Source organism: Palaemon carinicauda, chromosome 21 (genome assembly GCF_036898095.1).
Source record: "Palaemon carinicauda isolate YSFRI2023 chromosome 21, ASM3689809v2, whole genome shotgun sequence".
Classification (NCBI taxonomy): domain Eukaryota; kingdom Metazoa; phylum Arthropoda; class Malacostraca; order Decapoda; family Palaemonidae; genus Palaemon; species Palaemon carinicauda.
This window is the reverse complement of record NC_090745.1, coordinates 54844142-54865910: the sequence shown is the minus strand read 5'-3', so window position 1 is coordinate 54865910 and position 21769 is coordinate 54844142. Positions and strand designations below refer to the sequence as shown.

Below are 21769 nucleotides of genomic sequence, written 5' to 3'. Positions count from 1 at the left end.
CTATTTTTTCGTTTTTTCCCATTTCTTTCAAAATTACTACGTACTAAGGAACTATCACAGAGTAATGATTCATTTAGATGTTTATTTGTCGGAAAATGTGCCTTGATGGTTTGCCTAGCACGTGGCTGAATTTTTTTTTTCTGAAATGCCGTATATTAGAATGTTAGCCATTTTTCCGCGAGTGCCCCTTTTTGTTTGTTTTGCATTTTTTCGCTTAGTCATGTTACCGTAAGGAATTGGCAAGTAGTGTCGCAAAACTTATATTTTTATAGTGTTGGAAAGTGTTTCTAGATGATCTGGCTACCCATGCCTATCTTTTTTTTTTAGCCAGATATGGCGTATATATAGGTATGTGTTCGATTTTCCGGTGATTGCCATTTTTTCGTTTTTTCCCAATTCTTTCAAAATTACTATGTACTAAGGAACTATCACAGAGTAATGATTCCTCTAGATGTTTATTTGTCGGAAAATTTTGTTTACTTTTTTTTTGATTGAATATCATCAAATTTTTTTAGCTAAAATATTATATTGTTTTACATTTTTTTTTTTTCGATTTTATTTCCCTTAAAAAATTTTTTTGGGGTCAGAATTTTAATTTTATAGTCGTAAAATAATCGACAATTATCCAGCAACCCACCATACAATTTTTATGCATATCCAATAATAATTAGATTAGTAAATAACACCTTGAAATTGACATACCCTTCCTACATTTCAAGTGGCAGATTAGGGAGTCTGAGTCAGTGTGGTTGGCGGCCATTTTGTGGACATATCCGAAGCGTAAGCTGCCCTATCTATATATATTCTTGTTCCCTATAGAATTTGTGATATTTTGGTATATTTTTACCTACATAAATATCATATTATATATTAAATATATGTATTTTTTCACGAAATTTCTAAGTACTCAAAAAATTACCTTTAGATATGGCCCCTGATATAAATGTAATTTACAAAATAATGAAGATTTTTTTACATATTTCTATTTTAGGATAACATATGTTTATTCCCTAAAAAAATTAGCCACTTCCTATTTCATTTGGGTACCCAAAAAAATTCATGAAATTTGGACAATTTTTTTTGGCCAAAAAAAGTTACCCTTTTTTTCTCATTTCAGATCTTCACCTCCATGGGTCTGACTTAATCCAAAATACATCAAGATGTGTCCTAAACATTCAAGAATCAATTCCTAAAAGGATTTGTGTATATATGTATAAACTTTTTTTTTCAATATTAATCTTACCCGATGATCATGTAGCTGTCAACTCCGTTGCCCGACAGAAATCTACGGTCGGGATACGCCAGCGATCGCTATCCAGGTGGGGGTGTACACAACAGCGCCATCTGTGAGTAGGTACTCAAGTACTTCTTGTCAACAAGAACTCAATTTTTCCTCTGTCGTGCCGCCGGCAAGACCTACTTGGATACGCTGTTGATTCTGGAGTTGTTGTTCACGATTTGGTGATGTATTCACTCTAGAGTTTAGCCTTCGCTATTCAGGAAGCTTTATCATTAGCTTAGCAAGCCTTTGGAATTAATTTGGATTAATTGTTAACGAACTTTGCTAGATTTTGGAATTCCCCCTTGACTACTTCTAAATTCAAGATGTCTGACCAGTCTCAAGTCCCTAAGTACAGGCAGTGTAGCGGTAGGACTTGTGCTAGGCATCTTCCGAAGGCCTCTATAGATCCTCACACCGTGTGTTCCAATTGTAGGGGTAAATCCTGTCAATTGGAAGATCGATGTGGGGAATGCGCTGGGCTTTCGGAATTCGATTTTAACGAATTCCTTAAAAATGCACGTAGGTTAGAGAAGGAGAGAATCAGGAGGAGTTCTTCTCGCTCTGTGGATTTTTCCTCTCCCCATGCCCCTCAACCTTTTCCTTCCCCTGTGGTGGTGACTCCCGAACCTGCTACTAGTGCTCAGCCTTCCATGGCGGATATGTTGCGTGCCATTCAGGCTCTCGGTGACAAAGTGGAGTCATTGGCTAATGACCGTAATCAGCTCTTGGCAGATGTCAGAGAGCTGAAAGCGAAAAGTGCAGTGGGAAGTGTTATCAGTGCTAGTGATGTGAAAAGTGTCAGTGTCAGTGTTGCGCATGAGGGTACATCTGTGCGTGCCAGTCGTCCTCCCAGTCCGGGACCTCTTGCAAGCTCCCAAGCCCAGGGGAGAAGCAATGTCGAAGGACCAAAGGGTTCGGCAGGCCTTGATCGGCGCACGGATGTATCCTCAGTGGTTGCGGACGTATCTGTTAAGGATCGTCCCATCCACATACAGACGAATGAGCCCTTACATTCCTCGTCTGTGGAAGAAGTTTCCAGGAGGAAACGATGGACCAAGGTCTCACGACCGCTCAAATGTAAGGTCCCTTCCGAGCGAGTCCAACGGCCCAGGTGTAGCCACTGGGTCAGTTCGGACTCGCCGCAGTCATCTGATGACTGCACACCTCCCAAGAGAGGTAGAGTGGTTCCACAACAGGCTACTGCTCCGTCTGTTGTTGCTACAACCACAGTAGACCCTAAGTGGTCCATGCTGCAGACTATGCAGTCTCAGCTTGCGGCATTCATGCAGGAGTATCATGCTGAGAAGGTTAACACTGCACCTGTTAACCTACAACCCGCCGAGGTTGTGCGCTCAGCAGATACTGCGGCTGCCTGCTCCCACACTCCATCTGTGAGAGCTCCACCACCGATGCGCAGTCCACCCTGCCAGACGCATGTTCTTGCTGCACCATCCGTTGACATGCGTGAGCTACCGCATCAGCAGTGGGAAGGTGCTGTAGAGCTGCCGGGTTCCAGCACTATGCGGCATTCTCCGCAACCCATGCGGCATGCTCCGCATACCATACAGCATGCTCCACATACCATACAGCATGCTCCGCAACCCACCGCAGCCCCTCCCACGCACCAGCACTCTGCTTTTGTTGTTGCCAGCTCGCAGACTGACCAGCAGCGGCATGATGTTGGATCCGCAGATACGCATGCACCCGTACTGCCGGATTCAGCCGTTCAGCTTTCTGCTCTGCCTTTGCCACTTCCTACTCAGCTTTCGGATGATGGAGTATCGGATGACGAAGCTGCACATTTGGATGAACCGCACTCTGACTTTGAAGGGCCCAAGTCTACGCCTCCCTCCTTAGACTTTCGTAAAGTCCTTGCCATGTTCAGGGACTTGTATCCTGAGCAGTTTGTGTCTGCAACCCCTCGCTCTCCTCCCTCCGAGTTTGCTCTGGGCATGCAGTCTGCTGCGCCTGCCTTCACCAAGCTGGTTCTCGCACGATCATCTAAGAGAGCTTTGAGGGTTATGGGAGAGTGGTTGCATTCCAAGAAGCAACTGGGAAAGACTGCTTTCGTCTTTCCGCCTACCAAGCTTGCTTCCAAGTCGAGCGTCTGGTATGCCACGGGAGAGGAACCCGGCTTGGGAGTTCCTGCCTCTGCCCAGGGCAACTTCTCAAGTCTGGTTGACTCTCCCCTCAGGTTGGCTATGAGACGATCGAAGATCTGCTGGTCCTTTTCTGATATGGATCATCTGTTGAAGGGAGTCTTTCGTGCCTTCGAGATCTTCAACTTCCTCGATTGGTGTTTGGGAGCCTTAAGCAGGAAGACTTCCCCTTCAGATAGGGACTCTGCCATGCTGATCATGTCTAGCATGGACAAAGCCATTCGGGATGGGTCTGGTGAACTTGCGGCTTCGTACGTGTCGGGAGTCCTCAAGAAGAGAGAACATCTTTGCTCCTTCTTATCGGCTGGTATCACTCCTTGCCAGAAGTCAGAGTTGTTGTTTGCTCCTCTCTTCAAGTGTCTGTTTCCGGAGGAGCTGATCAAGGGGATGGCTGCCTCGCTTATCCAGAAGGATACCCATGATCTTATGGCATCTTCCGCACGTAAGGCTAAAACCTTACCTTCCGTGCCTAGACCCTTCTGCCCTGCAGCAGTAGACACACCTGCATCTAGGTTCATCCCGCCCTTTCGTGGCAGAGCCTCCAGCAGAGGAGGTACCCGTGCCGACAGTCACCGTGGCAAGTCCAAGAAGGGTTCCAAGTCCGTAAAAGGCAAGTTCTGACTGCCTTCCTCTCCAGACAGCAGTGGGAGCCAGACTCAAGACCTTCTGGCAAGCTTGGGAGAGCAGAGGTGCAGACGCTCAGTCTGTGAAGTGGCTAAGGGAGGGATACAGAATTCCGTTCTGCCACAGTCCCCCTCTAGCTACGTCTCCCATCAACCTCTCTCCCAACTACAAGGAGAAGGACAAGAGGCTAGCGTTGCAACAAGAGGTGTCGCTCTTGCTACAAAAGGAAGCGGTAGTCATAGTCCGGGATCATCAATCCCCGGGTTTCTACAACCGTCTCTTCCTGGTAGAGAAGAAGACAGGAGGTTGGAGACCGGTGCTGGACGTCAGTGCTCTCAATGCTTATGTCACCAAGCAGACGTTCACGATGGAGACGACGAAGTCGGTCCTAGCAGCGGTCAGGCAGGAGGACTGGATGGTCTCGTTAGACCTGAAAGACGCGTACTTTCACGTCCCCATCCATCCAGACTCTCAACCTTTCCTAAGGTTCGTCTTTGGAAAGGTTGTGTACCAGTTCCAAGCCCTGTGCTTTGGCCTAAGCACGGCACCTCTTGTGTTTACCAGACTGATGAGGAATATTGCGAAATTCCTTCACTTGGCAGACATCAGAGCCTCCCTCTATTTGGACGACTGGCTTTTAAGAGCTCCAACAAGTCGTCGCTGTCTGGAGAATCTCAGATGGACTATGGATCTGACCAAGGAATTGGGCCTCCTGGTCAATATAGAGAAGTCCCAGCTCGTCCCATCCCAGACCATTGTCTATCTAGGTATGGAGATTCAGAGTCGAGCTTTTCGGGCTTTTCCGTCGGCCCCAAGGATCAATCAAGCCCTAGAATGCATCCAGAGCATGCTGAGAAGGAACCGATGTTCAGTCAGGCAGTGGATGAGTCTAACAGGGACACTTTCATCGCTGGCCCAGTTCATTGAGTTAGGGAGACTCCACCTCCGCCCCCTTCAGTATCATCTAGCTGCTCACTGGAGAAAGGACATGACGCTAGAGGCGGTCTCAGTGCCTGTTTCCGAAGAGATGAGGTCTACTCTAACGTGGTGGAAGAACAGCATTCTTCTCAAGGAAGGTCTACCATTGGCTGTTCAGACCCCCGACCACCGTCTCTTCTCGGACGCATCGGACACGGGCTGGGGTGCGACTCTGGACGGACAGGAATGCTCGGGCACATGGAATCAGGAGCAAAGGACACTTCACATCAATTGCAAGGAGTTGTTGGCAGTTCATCTGGCCTTGATAAACTTCAAGTCCCTCCAGCTAAACAAGGTGGTGGAGGTGAACTCCGACAACACCACAGCCTTGGCTTACATCTCCAAGCAAGGAGGGACTCATTCGAGGAAGTTGTTCGAGATCGCAAGGGACCGCCTCATTTGGTCAAAAGATCGAAAGCTTTCGCTGGTAACGAGGTTCATTCAGGGCGATATGAATGTCATGGCAGATCGCCTCAGCCGGAAGGGTCAGGTCATCCCCACAGAGTGGACCCTTCACAAGAATGTTTGCTGCAGACTATGGGCCCTGTGGGGGCAGCCCACCATAGATCTATTCGCTACCTCGATGACCAAGAGGCTCCCGATGTATTGTTCTCCGATTCCAGACCCAGCAGCAGTTCACGTGGATGCCTTTCTGCTGGATTGGTCCCACCTCGACCTGTATGAGTTCCCGCCGTTCAAGATTGTCAACAGGGTACTTCAGAAGTTCGCATCGCACGAAGGGACACGGTTGACGTTGGTTGCTCCCTCTGGCCCGCGAGAGAATGGTTCACCGAGGTACTGCAATGGCTAGTGGACGTTCCCAGGACTCTTCCTCTAAGAGTGGACCTTCTGCGTCAACCTCACGTAAAGAAGGTACACCCAAACCTCCACTCTCTTCGTCTGACTGCCTTCAGACTATCGAAAGACTCTCAAGAGCTAGAGGCTTTTCGAAGGAGGCAGCCAGAGCGATTGCCAGAGCAAGGAGGACCTCCACTCTCAGAGTCTATCAGTCCAAATGGGAAGTCTTCCGAAGCTGGTGTAAGGCGAATGCAGTTTCCTCAACCAGTACCACTGTAACCCAGATTGCTGACTTTTTGTTACATATAAGGAGCGTAAGATCCCTATCAGCTCCTACGATCAAGGGTTACAGGAGTATGTTGGCAGCGGTCTTCCGCCACAGAGGCTTGGATCTTTCCACCAACAAAGATCTACAGGACCTCCTTAGGTCTTTTGAGACCTTTAAGGAACGTCGGTTAGCCACACCAGGCTGGAACCTAGACGTGGTTTTAAGGTTCCTAATGTCATCAAGATTTGAACCGCTCCAATCAGCCTCTTTTAAGGACCTCACATTAAAAACTCTTTTCCTCGTCTGCTTAGCAACAGCTAAAAGAGTCAGTGAGATCCACGCCTTCAGCAGGAACATAGGTTTTACATCTGAAACGGCTACATGTTCCTTGCAGCTCGGTTTTCTGGCTAAAAACGAGCTTCCTTCCCGTCCTTGGCCTAAGTCGTTCGAGATCCCAAGCCTGTCCAACTTGGTGGGGAACGAACTAGAGAGAGGACTTTGCCCAGTAAGAGCTCTTAAGTACTATTTAAGACATTCAAAGCCATTACGAGGACAATCAGAAGCTTTATGGTGTTCTATCAAGAAGCCTTCTCTTCCGATGTCTAAGAACGCAGTTTCTTACTACATCAGGCTTCTGATTAGAGAAGCACATTCTCATCTGAAGGAAGAAGACCTTGCTTTGCTGAAGGTAAGGACACATGAAGTTAGAGCTGTCGCTACTTCAGTGGCCTTCAAACAGAACCGTTCTCTGCAGTGTTTTATGGATGCAACCTATTGGAGAAGCAAGTCAGTGTTCGCATCATTCTATCTCAAAGATGTCCAGTCTCTTTACGAGAACTGCTACACCCTGGGACCATTCGTAGCAGCGAGTGCAGTAGTAGGTGAGGGCTCAGCCACTACATTCCCATAATCCCATAACCTTTTTAATCTTTCTCTTAAATACTTTTTATTGTTGTTTTTTGGGTTGTACGGAAGGCTAAGAAGCCTTCCGCATCCTGGTTGATTTGGCGGGTGGTCAAATTCTTTCCTGAGAAGCGCCTAGGTTAGAGGTTGTGATGAGGTCCTTTAGTATGGGTTGCAGCCCTTTATACTTCAGCACCTAGGAGTCGTTCAGCATCCTAAGAGGACCGCTAGGCTCAGTAAGGAAGACGTACTTAAGAAAGGCAGAGTAATAGTTCAAGTCGACTTCCTTACCAGGTACTTATTTATTTTATGTTTGTTATTTTGAATAACTGCTAAAATGAAATACGGGATACTTAGCTTCTTTGTTAACATGTATGCTGGTCTCCACCCACCACCCTGGGTGTGAATCAGCTACATGATCATCGGGTAAGATTAATATTGAAAAATGTTATTTTCATTAGTAAAATAAATTTTTGAATATACTTACCCGATGATCATGAATTTAAGAACCCTCCCTTCCTCCCCATAGAGAACCAGTGGACCGAGGAGAAAATTGAGTTCTTGTTGACAAGAAGTACTTGAGTACCTACTCACAGATGGCGCTGTTGTGTACACCCCTACCTGGATAGCGATCGCTGGCGTATCCCGACCGTAGATTTCTGTCGGGCAACGGAGTTGACAGCTACATGATCATCGGGTAAGTATATTCAAAAATTTATTTTACTAATGAAAATAACATTTTATGAATTTTTATGTCAGGTCTTTTTTTTTCTACTTAATTTTTTAAAATATTTATAATAAATAGTTTTTCTGCAGATAAGTAGTATTTATCTTTACAGTTGTTTTAAGCATTCATTGAAGTTTTTTTGGCAAAAGAAAAAAGGAGGTTACTGCAAAAACTGATTTTTCAAGAATTTTTTTCGGCGTCGGGGTCGCGCGCGTCCGAGTATACCCTTAAAGGGGTGTCCGAGGAGCGTACCTATTCAGGGTTAATATTGTATGAAAAAAGTTTATTTAATAGTATCATATGTTTTTGGAGACAAAAATTATATTCTTAGTAGTATTTTGTTCTGCTCAATATGGTAAAATTTGCAATGCCATTACACCAGAAAATATTAATAAAGGTTGGCTCGACCTTACACAGTGTTATAGTAACCAGAACATCAGAAAATGTCCCGCTACAAGTTTTTGTTCACAATGCCTCATATAACCAAATCAAGTTTCACACATCAGCTGGAAATTAGTTAAATTTGGCCATAAAAGAAATAATTTAATTTATTATATGATGAGCTACCCTCAAATCAGCACTTTATAGTGTACAGTAGACTAAACAGTACCTCATTTGCCTAACCTCGATATCTTTGTCACGAACTGTCTGTGGGAAAATACAACCACTCTTAGCTGATGTGTTTGATAGTAACAGTGATGGGGAATTCAAGAAGCCTCATTCTTGTTTCTGTGATGCTAGAACTGACTAAATTACCACTTGTATTTCATAGGTTACGTTAATTTTTTTTTTTCACACATGGAGAATTTATAATGCTCTTCTATTCTGTAAATGAGCTTGTTGTAGCTCTAGACGTGCCGATTTCCACTTAATTTCTATAAATTTTATTTTTCAATATTAATCTTACCCGATGATCATGTAGCTGTCAACTCCGTTGCCCGACAGAAATCTACGGTCGGGATACGCCAGCGATCGCTATCCAGGTGGGGGTGTACACAACAGCGCCATCTGTGAGTAGGTACTCAAGTACTTCTTGTCAACAAGAACTCAATTTTTCCTCTGTCGTGCCGCCGGAAAGACCTACTTGGATACGCTGTTGATTCTGGAGTTGTTGTTCACGTTTTGGTGATGTATTCACTCTAGAGTTTAGCCTTCGCTATTCAGGAAGCTTTATCATTAGCTTAGCAAGCTTTTGGAATTAATTTGGATTAATTGTTAACGAACTTTGCTAGATTTTGGAATTCCCCCTTGACTACTACTAAATTCAAGATGTCTGACCAGTCTCAAGTCCCTAAGTACAGGCAGTGTAGCGTTAGGACTTGTGCTAGGCGTCTTCCGAAGGCCTCTATAGATCCTCACACCGTGTGTTCCAATTGTAGGGGTAAATCCTGTCAATTGGAAGATCGATGTGGGGAATGCGCTGGGCTTTCGGAATTCGATTTTAACGAATTCCTTAAAAATGCACGTAGGTTAGAGAAGGAGAGAATCAGGAGGAGTTCTTCTCGCTCTGTGGATTTTTCCTCTCCCCATGCCCCTCAACCTTTTCCTTCCCCTGTGGTGGTGACTCCCGAACCTGCTACTAGTGCTCAGCCATCCATGGGGGATATGTTGCGTGCCATTCAGGCTCTCGGTGACAAAGTGGAGTCATTGGCTAATGACCGTAATCAGCTCTTGGCAGATGTCAGAGAGCTGAAAGCGAAAAGTGCAGTGGGAAGTGTTATCAGTGCTAGTGATGTGAAAAGTGTCAGTGTCAGTGTTGCGCATGAGGGTACATCTGTGCGTGCCAGTCGTCCTCCCAGTCCGGGACCTCTTGCAAGCTCCCAAGCCCAGGGGAGAAGCAATGTCGAAGGACCAAAGGGTTCGGCAGGCCTTGATCGGCGCACGGATGTATCCTCAGTGGTTGCGGACGTATCTGTCAAAGATCGTCCCATCCACAAACAGACGAATGAGCCCTTACTTTCCTCGTCTGTGGAAGAAGTTTCCAGGAGGAAACGATGGACCAAAGTTTCACGACCGCTCAAACGTAAGGTCCCTTCCGAGCGAGTCCAACGGCCCAGGTGTAGCCACTGGGTCAGTTCGGACTCGCCGCAGTCATCTGATGACTGCACACCTCCCAAGAGAGGTAGAGTGGTTCCACAACAGGCTACTGCTCCGTCTGTTGTTGCTCCAACCACGGTAGACCCTAAGTGGTCCATGCTGCAGACTATGCAGTCTCAGCTTGCGGCGTTCATGCAGGAGTATCATGCTGAGAAGGTTAACACTGCACCTGTTAACCTACAACCCGCCGAGGTTGTGCGCTCAGCAGATACTGCGGCTGCCTGCTCCCACACTCCACCTGTGAGAGCTCCACCACCGATGCGCAGTCCACCCTGCCAGACGCATGTTCTTGCTGCACCATCCGTTGACATGCGTGAGCTACCGTATCAGCAGTGGGAAGGTGCTGTAGAGCTGCCGGGTTCCAGCACTATGCGGCATTCTCCGCAACCCATGCGGCATGCTCCGCATACCATACAGCATGCTCCGCATACCATACAGCATGCTCCGCAACCCACCGCAGCCCCTCCCACGCACTAGCACTCTGCTTTTGTTGTTGCTAGCTCGCAGACTGACCAGCAGCGGCATGATGTTGGATCCGCAGCTACGCATGCACCCGTACTGCCGGATTCAGCCGTTCAGCTTTCTGCTCTGCCTTTGCCACTTCCTACTCAGCTTTCGGATGATGGAGTATCGGATGACGAAGCTGCACATTTGGATGAACCGCACTCTGACTTTGAAGGGCCCAAGTCTACGCCTCCCTCCTTAGACTTTCGTAGAGTCCTTGCCTTGTTCAGGGACTTGTATCCTGAGCAGTTTGTGTCTGCAACCCCTCGCTCTCCTCCCTCCGAGTTTGCTCTGGGCATGCAGTCTGCTGCGCCTGCCTTCACCAAGCTGGTTCTCGCACGATCATCTAAGAGAGCTTTGAGGGTTATGGGAGAGTGGTTGCATTCCAAGAAGCAACTGGGAAAGACTGCTTTCGTCTTTCCGCCTACCAAGCTTGCTTCCAAGTCGAGTGTCTGGTATGCCACGGGAGAGGAACCCGGCTTAGGAGTTCCTGCCTCTGCCCAGGGCGACTTCTCAAGTCTGGTTGACTCTCCCCGCAGGTTGGCTATGAGACGATCGAAGATCTGCTGGTCCTTTTCTGATATGGATCATCTGTTGAAGGGAGTCTTTCGTGCCTTCGAGATCTTCAACTTCCTCGATTGGTGTTTGGGAGCCTTAAGCAGGAAGGCTTCCCCTTCAGATAGGGACTCTGCCATGCTGATCATGTCTAGCATGGACAAAGCCATTCGGGATGGGTCTGGTGAACTTGCGGCTTCGTACGTGTCGGGAGTCCTCAAGAAGAGAGAACATCTTTGCTCCTTATCGGCTGGTATCACTCCTTGCCAGAAGTCAGAGTTGCTGTTTGCTCTTCTCTCCAAGTGTCTGTTTCCGGAGGAGCTGATCAAGGGGATGGCTGCCTCGCTTATCCAGAAGGATACCCATGATCTTATGGCATCTTCCGCACGTAAGGCTAAAACCTTACCTTCCGTGCCTAGACCCTTCCGCCCTGCAGCAGTAGACACACCTGCATCTAGGTTCATCCCGCCCTTACGTGGCAAAACCTCCAGCAGAAGAGGTACCCGTGCCGACAGTCACCGTGGCAAGTCCAAGAAGGGTTCCAAGTCCGCAAAAGGCAAGTTCTGACTGCCTTCCTCTCCAGACAGCAGTGGGAGCCAGACTCAAGACCTTCTGGCAAGCTTGGGAGAGCAGAGGTGCAGACGCTCAGTCTGTGAAGTGGCTAAGGGAGGGATACAGAATTCCGTTCTGCCGCAGTCCCCCTCTAGCTACGTCTCCCATCAACCTCTCTCCCAACTACAAGGAGAAGGACAAGAGGCTAGCGTTGCAACAAGAGGTGTCGCTCTGGCTACAAAAGGAAGCGGTAGTCATAGTCCGTGATCATCAATCCCCGGGCTTCTACAACCGTCTCTTCCTGGTAGAGAAGAAGACAGGAGGTTGGAGACCGGTGCTGGACGTCAGTGCTCTCAATGCTTATGTCACCAAGCAGACGTTCACGATGGAGACGACGAAGTCGGTCCTAGCAGCGGTCAGGCAGGAGGACTGGATGGTCTCGTTAGACCTGAAAGACGCGTACTTTCACGTCCCCATCCATCCAAACTCCCAACCTTTCCTAAGGTTCGTCTTTGGAAAGGTTGTGTACCAGTTCCAAGCCCTGTGCTTTGGCCTAAGCACGGCACCTCTTGTGTTTACCAGACTGATGAGGAATATTGCAAAATTCCTTCACTTGGCAGACATCAGAGCCTCCCTCTATTTGGACGACTGGCTTTTAAGAGCTCCAACAAGTCGTCGCTGTCTGGAGAATCTCAGATGGACTATGGATCTGACCAAGGAATTGGGCCTCCTGGTCAATATAGAGAAGTCCCAGCTCGTCCCATCCCAGACCATTGTCTATCTAGGTATGGAGATTCAGAGTCGAGCTTTTCGGGCTTTTCCGTCGGCCCCAAGGATCAATCAAGCCCTAGAATGCATCCATAGCATGCTGAGAAGGAACCGATGTTCAGTCAGGCAGTGGATGAGTCTAACAGGGACACTTTCATCGCTGGCCCAGTTCATCGAGTTAGGGAGACTCCACCTCCGCCCCCTTCAGTATCATCTAGCTGCTCACTGGAGAAAGGACATGACGCTAGAGGCGGTCTCAGTGCCTGTTTCCGAAGAGATGAGGTCTACTCTAACGTGGTGGAAGAACAGCATTCTTCTCAAGGAAGGTCTACCATTGGCTGTTCAGACCCCCGACCACCGTCTCTTCTCGGACGCATCGGACACGGGCTGGGGTGCGACTCTGGACGGACAGGAATGCTCGGGCACAAGGAATCAGGAGCAAAGGACACTTCACATCAATTGCAAGGAGTTGTTGGCAGTTCATCTGGCCTTGATAAACTTCAAGTCCCTCCAGCTAAACAAGGTGGTGGAGGTGAACTCCGACAACACCACAGCCTTGGCTTACATCTCCAAGCAAGGAGGGACTCATTCGAGGAAGTTGTTCGAGATCGCAAGGGACCGCCTCATTTGGTCAAAAGATCGAAAGCTTTCGCTGGTAACGAGGTTCATTCAGGGCGATATGAATGTCATGGCAGATCGCCTCAGCCGGAAGGGTCAGGTCATCCCCACAGAGTGGACCCTTCACAAGAATGTTTGCTGCAGACTATGGGCCCTGTGGGGGCAGCCCACCATAGATCTATTCGCTACCTCGATGACCAAGAGGCTCCCGATGTATTGTTCTCCGATTCCAGACCCAGCAGCAGTTCACGTGGATGCCTTTCTGCTGGATTGGTCCCATCTCGACCTGTATGCGTTCCCGCCGTTCAAGATTGTCAACAGGGTACTTCAGAAGTTCGCATCGCACGAAGGGACACGGTTGACGTTGGTTGCTCCCCTCTGGCCCGCGAGAGAATGGTTCACCGAGGTACTGCAATGGCTAGTGGACGTTCCCAGGACTCTTCCTCTAAGAGTGGACCTTCTGCGTCAACCTCACGTAAAGAAGGTACACCCAAACCTCCACGCTCTTCGTCTGACTGCCTTCAGACTATCGAAAGACTCTCAAGAGCTAGAGGCTTTTCGAAGGAGGCAGCCAGAGCGATTGCCAGAGCAAGGAGGACATCCACTCTCAGAGTCTATCAGTCCAAATGGGAAGTCTTCCGAAGCTGGTGCAAGGCGAATGCAGTTTCCTCAACCAGTACCACTGTAACCCAGATTGCTGACTTCCTGTTACATCTAAGGAACGTAAGATCCCTATCAGCTCCTACGATCAAGGGTTACAGGAGTATGTTGGCAGCGGTCTTCCGCCACAGAGGCTTGGATCTTTCCACCAACAAAGATCTACAGGACCTCCTTAGGTCTTTTGAGACCTCTAAGGAACGTCGGTTAGCCACACCAGGCTGGAACCTAGACGTGGTTTTAAGGTTCCTAATGTCATCAAGATTTGAACCGCTCCAATCAGCCTCTTTTAAGGACCTCACATTAAAAACTCTTTTCCTCGTCTGCTTAGCAACAGCTAAAAGAGTCAGTGAGATCCACGCCTTCAGCAGGAACATAGGTTTTACATCTGAAACGGCTACATGTTCCTTGCAGCTCGGTTTTCTGGCTAAAAACGAGCTTCCTTCCCGTCCTTGGCCTAAGTCGTTCGAGATCCCAAGCCTGTCCAACTTGGTGGGGAACGAACTAGAGAGAGTACTTTGCCCAGTAAGAGCTCTTAAGTACTATTTAAGACGTTCAAAGCCATTACGAGGACAATCAGAAGCTTTATGGTGCTCTATCAAGAAGCCTTCTCTTCCGATGTCTAAGAACGCAGTTTCTTACTACATCAGGCTTCTGATTAGAGAAGCACATTCTCATCTGAAGGAAGAAGACCTTGCTTTGCTGAAGGTAAGGACACATGAAGTTAGAGCTGTCGCTACTTCAGTGGCCTTCAAACAGAACCGTTCTCTGCAGAGTGTTATGGATGCAACCTATTGGAGAAGCAAGTCAGTGTTCGCATCATTCTATCTCAAAGATGTCCAGTCTCTTTACGAGAACTGCTACACCCTGGGACCATTCGTAGCAGCGAGTGCAGTAGTAGGTGAGGGCTCAGCCACTACATTCCCATAATCCCATAACCTTTTTAATCTTTCTCTTGAATACTTTTTATTGTTGTTTTTTGGGTTGTACGGAAGGCTAAGAAGCCTTCCGCATCCTGGTTGATTTGGCGGGTGGTCAAATTCTTTCTTGAGAAGCGCCTAGGTTAGAGGTTGTGATGAGGTCCTTTAGTATGGGTTGCAGCCCTTTATACTTCAGCAACTAGGAGTCGTTCAGCATCCTAAGAGGACCGCTAGGCTCAGTAAGGAAGACGTACTTAAGAAAGGCAGAGTAATAGTTCAAGTCGACTTCCTTACCAGGTACTTATTTATTTTATGTTTGTTATTTTGAATAACTGCTAAAATGAAATACGGGATACTTAGCTTCTTTGTTAACATGTATGCTGGTCTCCACCCACCACCCTGGGTGTGAATCAGCTACATGATCATCGGGTAAGATTAATATTGAAAAATGTTATTTTCATTAGTAAAATAAATTTTTGAATATACTTACCCGATGATCATGAATTTAAGAACCCTCCCTTCCTCCCCATAGAGAACCAGTGGACCGAGGAGAAAATTGAGTTCTTGTTGACAAGAAGTACTTGAGTACCTACTCACAGATGGCGCTGTTGTGTACACCCCCACCTGGATAGCGATCGCTGGCGTATCCCGACCGTAGATTTCTGTCGGGCAACAGAGTTGACAGCTACATGATCATCGGGTAAGTATATTCAAAAAATTATTTTACTAATGAAAATAACATATTATCAAGAGATTTTGAACTGTTGTTGGTAAAACACATTAATTCACAGGAAACTTATCATCTGTTCCTTATTTTAAAGTTTTGTTTTCACAAGGTCTTGTCCTGAAATTTGTAAGGTAGGTCTTGACTTTAGTGCTGATTTTGAATTGAGTTGATCTTGAGGATGAAGTTCGTATAATATGTGTTGACTTTAGTGGTTATTTTGAACCGAGTTATTCTTGAGGACAAAGTTCGTATGATAGGTCTTGACTTTAGTGCTGATTTTGAATTGAGTTAATCTTGAGGACGAAGTTCGTATGATAGGTCTTGACTTTAGTGCTGATTTTGAATCGAGTTAATCTTGATGACGAAGTTCATATGATATGTGTTGCCTTTAGTGCTTATTTTGAATCGAGTTAATCTTGAGGATGAAATTCGTATAAGGTCTTGACTTTAGTGCTGATTTTGAATTGAGTCAATCTTGAGGATGAAGTTCGTATGATAGGTCTTGACTTTAGTGCTGATTTTGAATTGAGTTAATCTTAAGGACGAAGGTCGTATGATAGGTCTTGACTTTAATGCTGATTTTTACTTGTTAGTCTTGAGGTTCTTGTTTTCAAACTTAGGACATGTAGGAACTAGTAGATAATTTTTTTAGTAGTTGAATATTGTGACTACAGGAAAAAAAATTTTTGGTGCTCTTCAAGGTTACATTCATTGCCCATTACTTAGTAAATATGGTTTGGCTTGAAAACAATTTCTATGTTTTTGTAGATGATGCTTCTTTCATTGCCTTGGTACCATCTCCTGATCATATACAAGTAGTTGCTGAAATTTTATCAGATATTTAATTAGTTCATGGTGCAATGCATGGAATATAAAGTTAGGTCCTACTAAAATTCAGCATATAGTTGTTAGTAAGTTTCACACATTGGATCCTTTGTGGAAAGTTCTAATATTCGACAGTGTTACTTCAACTATCTACAATCCATTTGAATTTCAAGGTATTACGCTATTTCATATCCTCCGTTGATGAACATATCCGGTCAATTTTTTTTTTTCACTGCACGAAAATTCGCTATACTAAGGATGTCAAGAATTTTGGGAACCTGAGTACCGTGGTTAGATGTTTATTCTTGTATTATGTCACGTTTTGAATACAGCAGTGATTTTATTTGTTATTTTCAGTTGTTGATTCGCATTTTTATTTGTCGGACAGGTATTTGAGGTCTTACAAATTACTTATCCCTTTAATTAATCTTTGGTGCCATTATTCAGTTAACTCATTTTGTATGTTTTACTAGATTTTTCATGAATATGATCATCCTTTGTATTAGATCTTCCCTTAGTATATCATCCATCATGTTGTGCTAGATAATTATGCAGGTCACTATAAATTTCAGGTTTTTATGAGACATTCAATTATTTAATATTATCGAAATTGTATTCCAGCAATTACCAAATTTTGAAATTATCTCTCAAAATGTATTTTAATTGCTGGAACTTTGGAGATTCAAACTTGGTGAAAATCATATTTCATTAATTAGATCAGTATCAATTTATCTCATTTTATGTGTTTATTTGTTTATATTACTCAGTTTTCTTTGATACTTCTCTGTTATAGTTTTTTGTTTACATCATTGGTTTTTTTTTTTTTTTTGTAGTTGTTCATTGGCTACTTTCTTCTTGGTAAGGGTGGAAAAGACTCTTTAGCTATGGTAAGCAGCTCTTCTTGGAGAAGGACACTCCAAAATCAATCCTTGTTCTCTAGTGTTATGTAGTGCTATAGCCTCTGTACCATGGTCTTCCACTGTCTTGGGTTAGAGTTCTCTTGCTTGAGGGTACGCTTGGTGACATTCTTTCTAATTTCTCTTCCTCTTCTTTTGTTAAAGTTTTTATAGTTCATATTGGAAATATTTATTTTAATGTTACTGTTCTTAAAATATTTTATTTTTCCTTGTTTCCTTCCTCACTGGCTATTTTCCTTGATGGGGCCCCTGGGCTTATATCATCCTGATTTTCCAACTTGGGTTGTAGCTCAGTCAACAATAATAATAAAAATAATAATAATAATAATAATAATAATAATAATAATAATAATAATGATAATAATATTATTATCATTATTAATAGGATGTTTTCCCTATTTATGCTGTTCCAAATAAGGTGCCAGCATAGCTCGTAATAATGAAGGCAATAATAAAAATATTGACGTCCAATGCATTTATTCCTGTCAATTGATTTCTTGTTTTTAAATTGGGGTTTGGCAAGAAAACCTCATGTATTGTCATGTGAATCTGTTTAGAGTAGGGCAGTTCATAAGGGGTGGAACCTAATTATCTTTAGTAGTGTAGTTGCGTGTATTTTATTGTGAAATTTTTTCAATTATTTGCATATTTCAATCATCATTTTTTTTTCAGGTTGCGATTATTCAAGTGCTTCAATCCCTTCAGAATATTAATATGCAGTGGAGATGGTTCTGTTGGATGGGTCCTCACTGAAATTGATAAGCTTCACATGACTGTAAGGGCCTCATTTGAGTTTTAACCTGTTCATCATTTAACTTGCCTTGTAGCATAAGGATCATCTACAAGCATTGGTTATTAAAGCTGTTATGTTCCTTTACCTAGTGTGCAGAGATGACCAATTCTTCACACATATGAAACAAACAGGAAAACAGAAGTAACGTAAATACTGACCTTTGATTTTAGTGTGAGCATTAGGTTTAGCCTAACTCTCTTTGACTAAGACTTGTAATGTCCTGCCCACCAATTGATCCAGATGTTTCTATATCTAAACCAGGCCTGAGGAAAGAGTAGAATATTTTTTAGGGGTTAAGCCATGTCATCCTGATGGAAGTTCCTCTTGGCAGCTTTATACTTGGGATATTTCCTGCAAGTAATATACCAGAGAATTTTACCTGTAGAGGTATCATGGGGTTAATACCCCCAGAGTGAATATCCCGAAAGATATCGTGTATGTAACAGGGATGTGTTTAAAACAACCACGGATACCCTTCCCCAAATAGAGTTAACCTTGCTTCGAAGGATATGTGATAGGATTGGATACGTGGGAGAGCTGTTACAACTCAGATACCAGTGTGTTACTGTAAAAGTGTTTGCTGGTTGTCTATTCCTTCTTGCAGCCGCCACCTTGATAGCATGCTTTGGGAGTTTTTTGCTGTGATTTTAAAGTTTTCGTGTGTTTTTGGATTATGGATGCTTCAGCTTCTTCATCGGTTGAGTACAATGCCCTTTTTTTGGTGAAGAATTTCACATTTTCCCCTTGTATTTTGCGCAATGCGTCCGTTTTTTGTCTCGCCACCACCGCATGGTAAAAGCCGGAAGCTCCTATTTTCAAATCCCTCAGTTTTATATGAATTTTTTAGCTAGCCTTTTTTAAGTGTGTTGCATATATATCTTGCCACGTACCCGCATGGTTCTTGTCATAACTAGGAACTGCCTTCTTTAAGGGATTCTCTTGGGAGTTTCAGAGGGTTGGACACAGTCGACCTAGGTCGACAGTATTGCACTCTCATCTACTTAGCCTTAGTTTTTGGATAAGAGGCACTGGTTTAGGGTACTTGTTCCCTTTGCTTACACTCTGTTGGTCCCTTAGAACAAAACTAATTTTGTTCTAATATCGACGGGTAGGCCTCCCTTTCCTGCTGCCTTACTCTTCTTCTAGGCTATTATCCTTAATCTTTGGCTAGGTGGCAGACAGTTGGGAGATTCCATTGTCTGTGCCGACTTAGTGTAGATCCCTTGGAATGTCTTCTGATGGTTCTAATAGTAGTTAGGCCTTCCCCATCTGCTACTTTACCATTTTCTATGGATCTCTTTGTCCCTCTCCCTGTTAGGCCACGTCTCCCTTGCCGGGGAACTCTAGTTCCTTTGCCCAGTCTGATCTTCCTTGGCATCTGAGGAATCCTCAGTTGCTATATACCTGAGATGCTGGCTTGGTGAGATTGTTAGTCAATTTGCTGGTAGGCAGGAGATTAATCCTAGATATGGATTCGATCTCTTTGCTCCCTCACCGGACGCCTCTTGGTAAGCCAGCTGCTCCTTCCCTTTCTTTGTTAGGCTGCGTTTTCTTTCTGGATTGGAACTACAATTCCTTTGCCTGGTCTGCCTTTCCCTGGCATTTGAGTATCCCTCAATTGCTATATATCTAGACTGGCTGGCTTGGAGTTTCTGTTAGCCTACTCTTAGATACGTAAAAGGAATAGATCCTAAATAGGGATCTTTTTTCTTGATTCCTTAACAGTCGCCTTGTTTCTGGTAGACGGCTTCCTTCATTTAGGCTATGTCTCTTTTGCCGTGGAGCCTCGGCTCCTCTGCTCATTCAGAATTTCCCTGACTTGAGTGATTACCAAATTGCCATATTTAACAGAATTGCCAGCTTGAGCGCTGCTAGCACTAGATGTGAGTATGCTGGGGGTGTCTCCCTCTTTTATTAGAAGAGAGCATTCCCTTTACCGCCTTAGCCATCACCTTAAACTTGTCGGCTGCATCTACACCATACCCTCCATCATATCTGCGGAACATTATCCTCAGAAATTGATTGATTTGATACCTCGTAGTTGTCAGGATTTTTATTGAATTTGTGAATTCTTTGTATCCTGGCTGTTTCCAAACGGCTCTCATTAATTTCAATGGGCAGAATCCCATTCCTTGATGAATCTAATATTAACAACTAGGCAGGTGGCAGCCAGCCCTACCAGCTGGCCTCCTTTTTACTTAACTGTACCATTCCTCTTACCCTCTGACTAGTTCCCTCTGGGATTGTCTACCAGTTGCCAACTTAGCAATGCCTTTTGCCGCGTTGCTTCAACGTACCTGCTGGGTAAGGAAAAGTTAGACCATAGGCCCATGTCAGCTATAAACAGCTGTCTCCTTAGACACAGCTGCTGCCGCCGTAGGTCGAATGGTATCTGATTTCTCCACCTTAGGTTGTCTGATTGACCAATTTTTGGGAAAAAAGTGTTTTATTGGTATGAATTCTATTCTTCCCTTGTATTCTACTACGCTATAGGAATTCATGTAGAATTCTGAACTGTTTGGCGTGAGCTTCCATTGTAGTGTAACTTTAACTGTAGCTAGTAGTAGGTAAAAATTTTTGAACTGATGTGTATAACTTTTCAATACTTACCACTTTTGAAGAAATATATTTAATATTTTTTCTGTGTGAAGATGTACAAAATTTTTGGTGTGACGATAACATACTAATTGAAATTTTTTTATCTTTACAGGTTGCTGATGACATGGATTGTTCGACGGTATCCTATGCCAGACGGGTCAGGTTGCCGTATGGCCATAAGACCTTCAGGAAACATGTGGATAGTCATGTTTTGTTTCTAATGGACCCTTTTCTATCTGGGGAACCTTCCAACTGCAGTATATGCAAGGATCTCCTTCATACTAGATTCCACACTACTAATGTTTCTCAAGATGAGAAAGCATGTGGCCAGAGAACCATCAGACACTGGGTGAGGGGATTCCAGAAGAGCTCTCTGGAGGATGTCCCCTATCTTTCTTTATTGGAAATGAAGGATCTCCTGTTCCCCAGGGCTGATCTGACCGCGGTGTATGGTCATCAGATACCGACTGTGTACTGGTTTGCGGACTGGCCAGAGGTAGCACCCAAATTGCCTAGTGTCCGAATACCGATCACACTCCAACGTTCGCTACACAAAAAGGTAAAACGGGGGAATACCCCAAAATCTAGGTAACAGGTCAAGAGAACGGAGCACTGGGCACCACCCCTTGATTTATACTGTGCAAGGGGACCCAGCTAAAAATGTAATTGCATTATATTTTTCAGAGATAAGCTCTTTTCAGATTACTTAAGAAACAAAAAATGGAAAATAATTATACTAAGAAAAAAAAGACAAAATTAGTGGCTGAGAAGGGGACACAATGGTGTAAGGTACTGGAATGAAATTCTGTCTTCATAAAACAAGAAATACATTTATTTGATGAAAAGAAAAAAGGATTAAATAATTCCTGAGAGAAAAAGAAACTATAGTATGAAAAGTCAGATCTTAAAAAATATAAGCAGAGACATAGATATATCCATGGCAGAGCCTCATAGGAATCAAATCTCTTGAAGTTAACAAGGCAAAAAAAAAAAATTATTTGAATACCCCCCCCCCCAAAAAAGAGAACAAGAACTATTCACATGCTGGACACTCATAATGGTTCCATATACTGTTAAAGTATAAACAAAGGCTCACCTAACCGTGTATCTATTTGGGATACATTCAAATACAAGTAGCTTGCCTCAAGATCAAAGGGATTATAAAACAAGGTGGCAAATTTAACCTGACTTTACATTCTTCCTATATATCAGAGACAATTTTTTTTTACAATCCTAAGTGATACTCAGTATGTCATGGTTATTCTGCACCCATGAAAATGGATAAGATGCGAGACTAATTATAATTATTTTCTGAGACCCCTCTTGATTGCAAAGTCACACACACAAAAAATAAGATTCAGTATAAATCTTTTCTTTCACATGAAAGATACTATTCCCAATTTATGCAGCAAAACTAGAATCTCCAAGCAAACCTGCTTTTAACAGTCTTCACCAGGCTGAATAGCAACATAAACCGGTGCAGGATGATGCAGTATTAT

General features: G+C 44.4%; 1 protein-coding gene across 1 annotated transcript in view; it reads left to right on the top strand.

The window, feature by feature from the left end:
• The window catches only part of LOC137615280 (diacylglycerol kinase delta-like), a 359466-nt gene that overhangs the window by 324808 nt on the left and 12889 nt on the right, over positions 1-21769 (top strand). The window contains exon 7 of the mRNA XM_068345009.1: positions 17552-17654. Within this exon, the coding sequence (XP_068201110.1) occupies positions 17552-17654 (103 nt within the window). The remainder of the gene's footprint in view (positions 1-17551; positions 17655-21769) is intronic.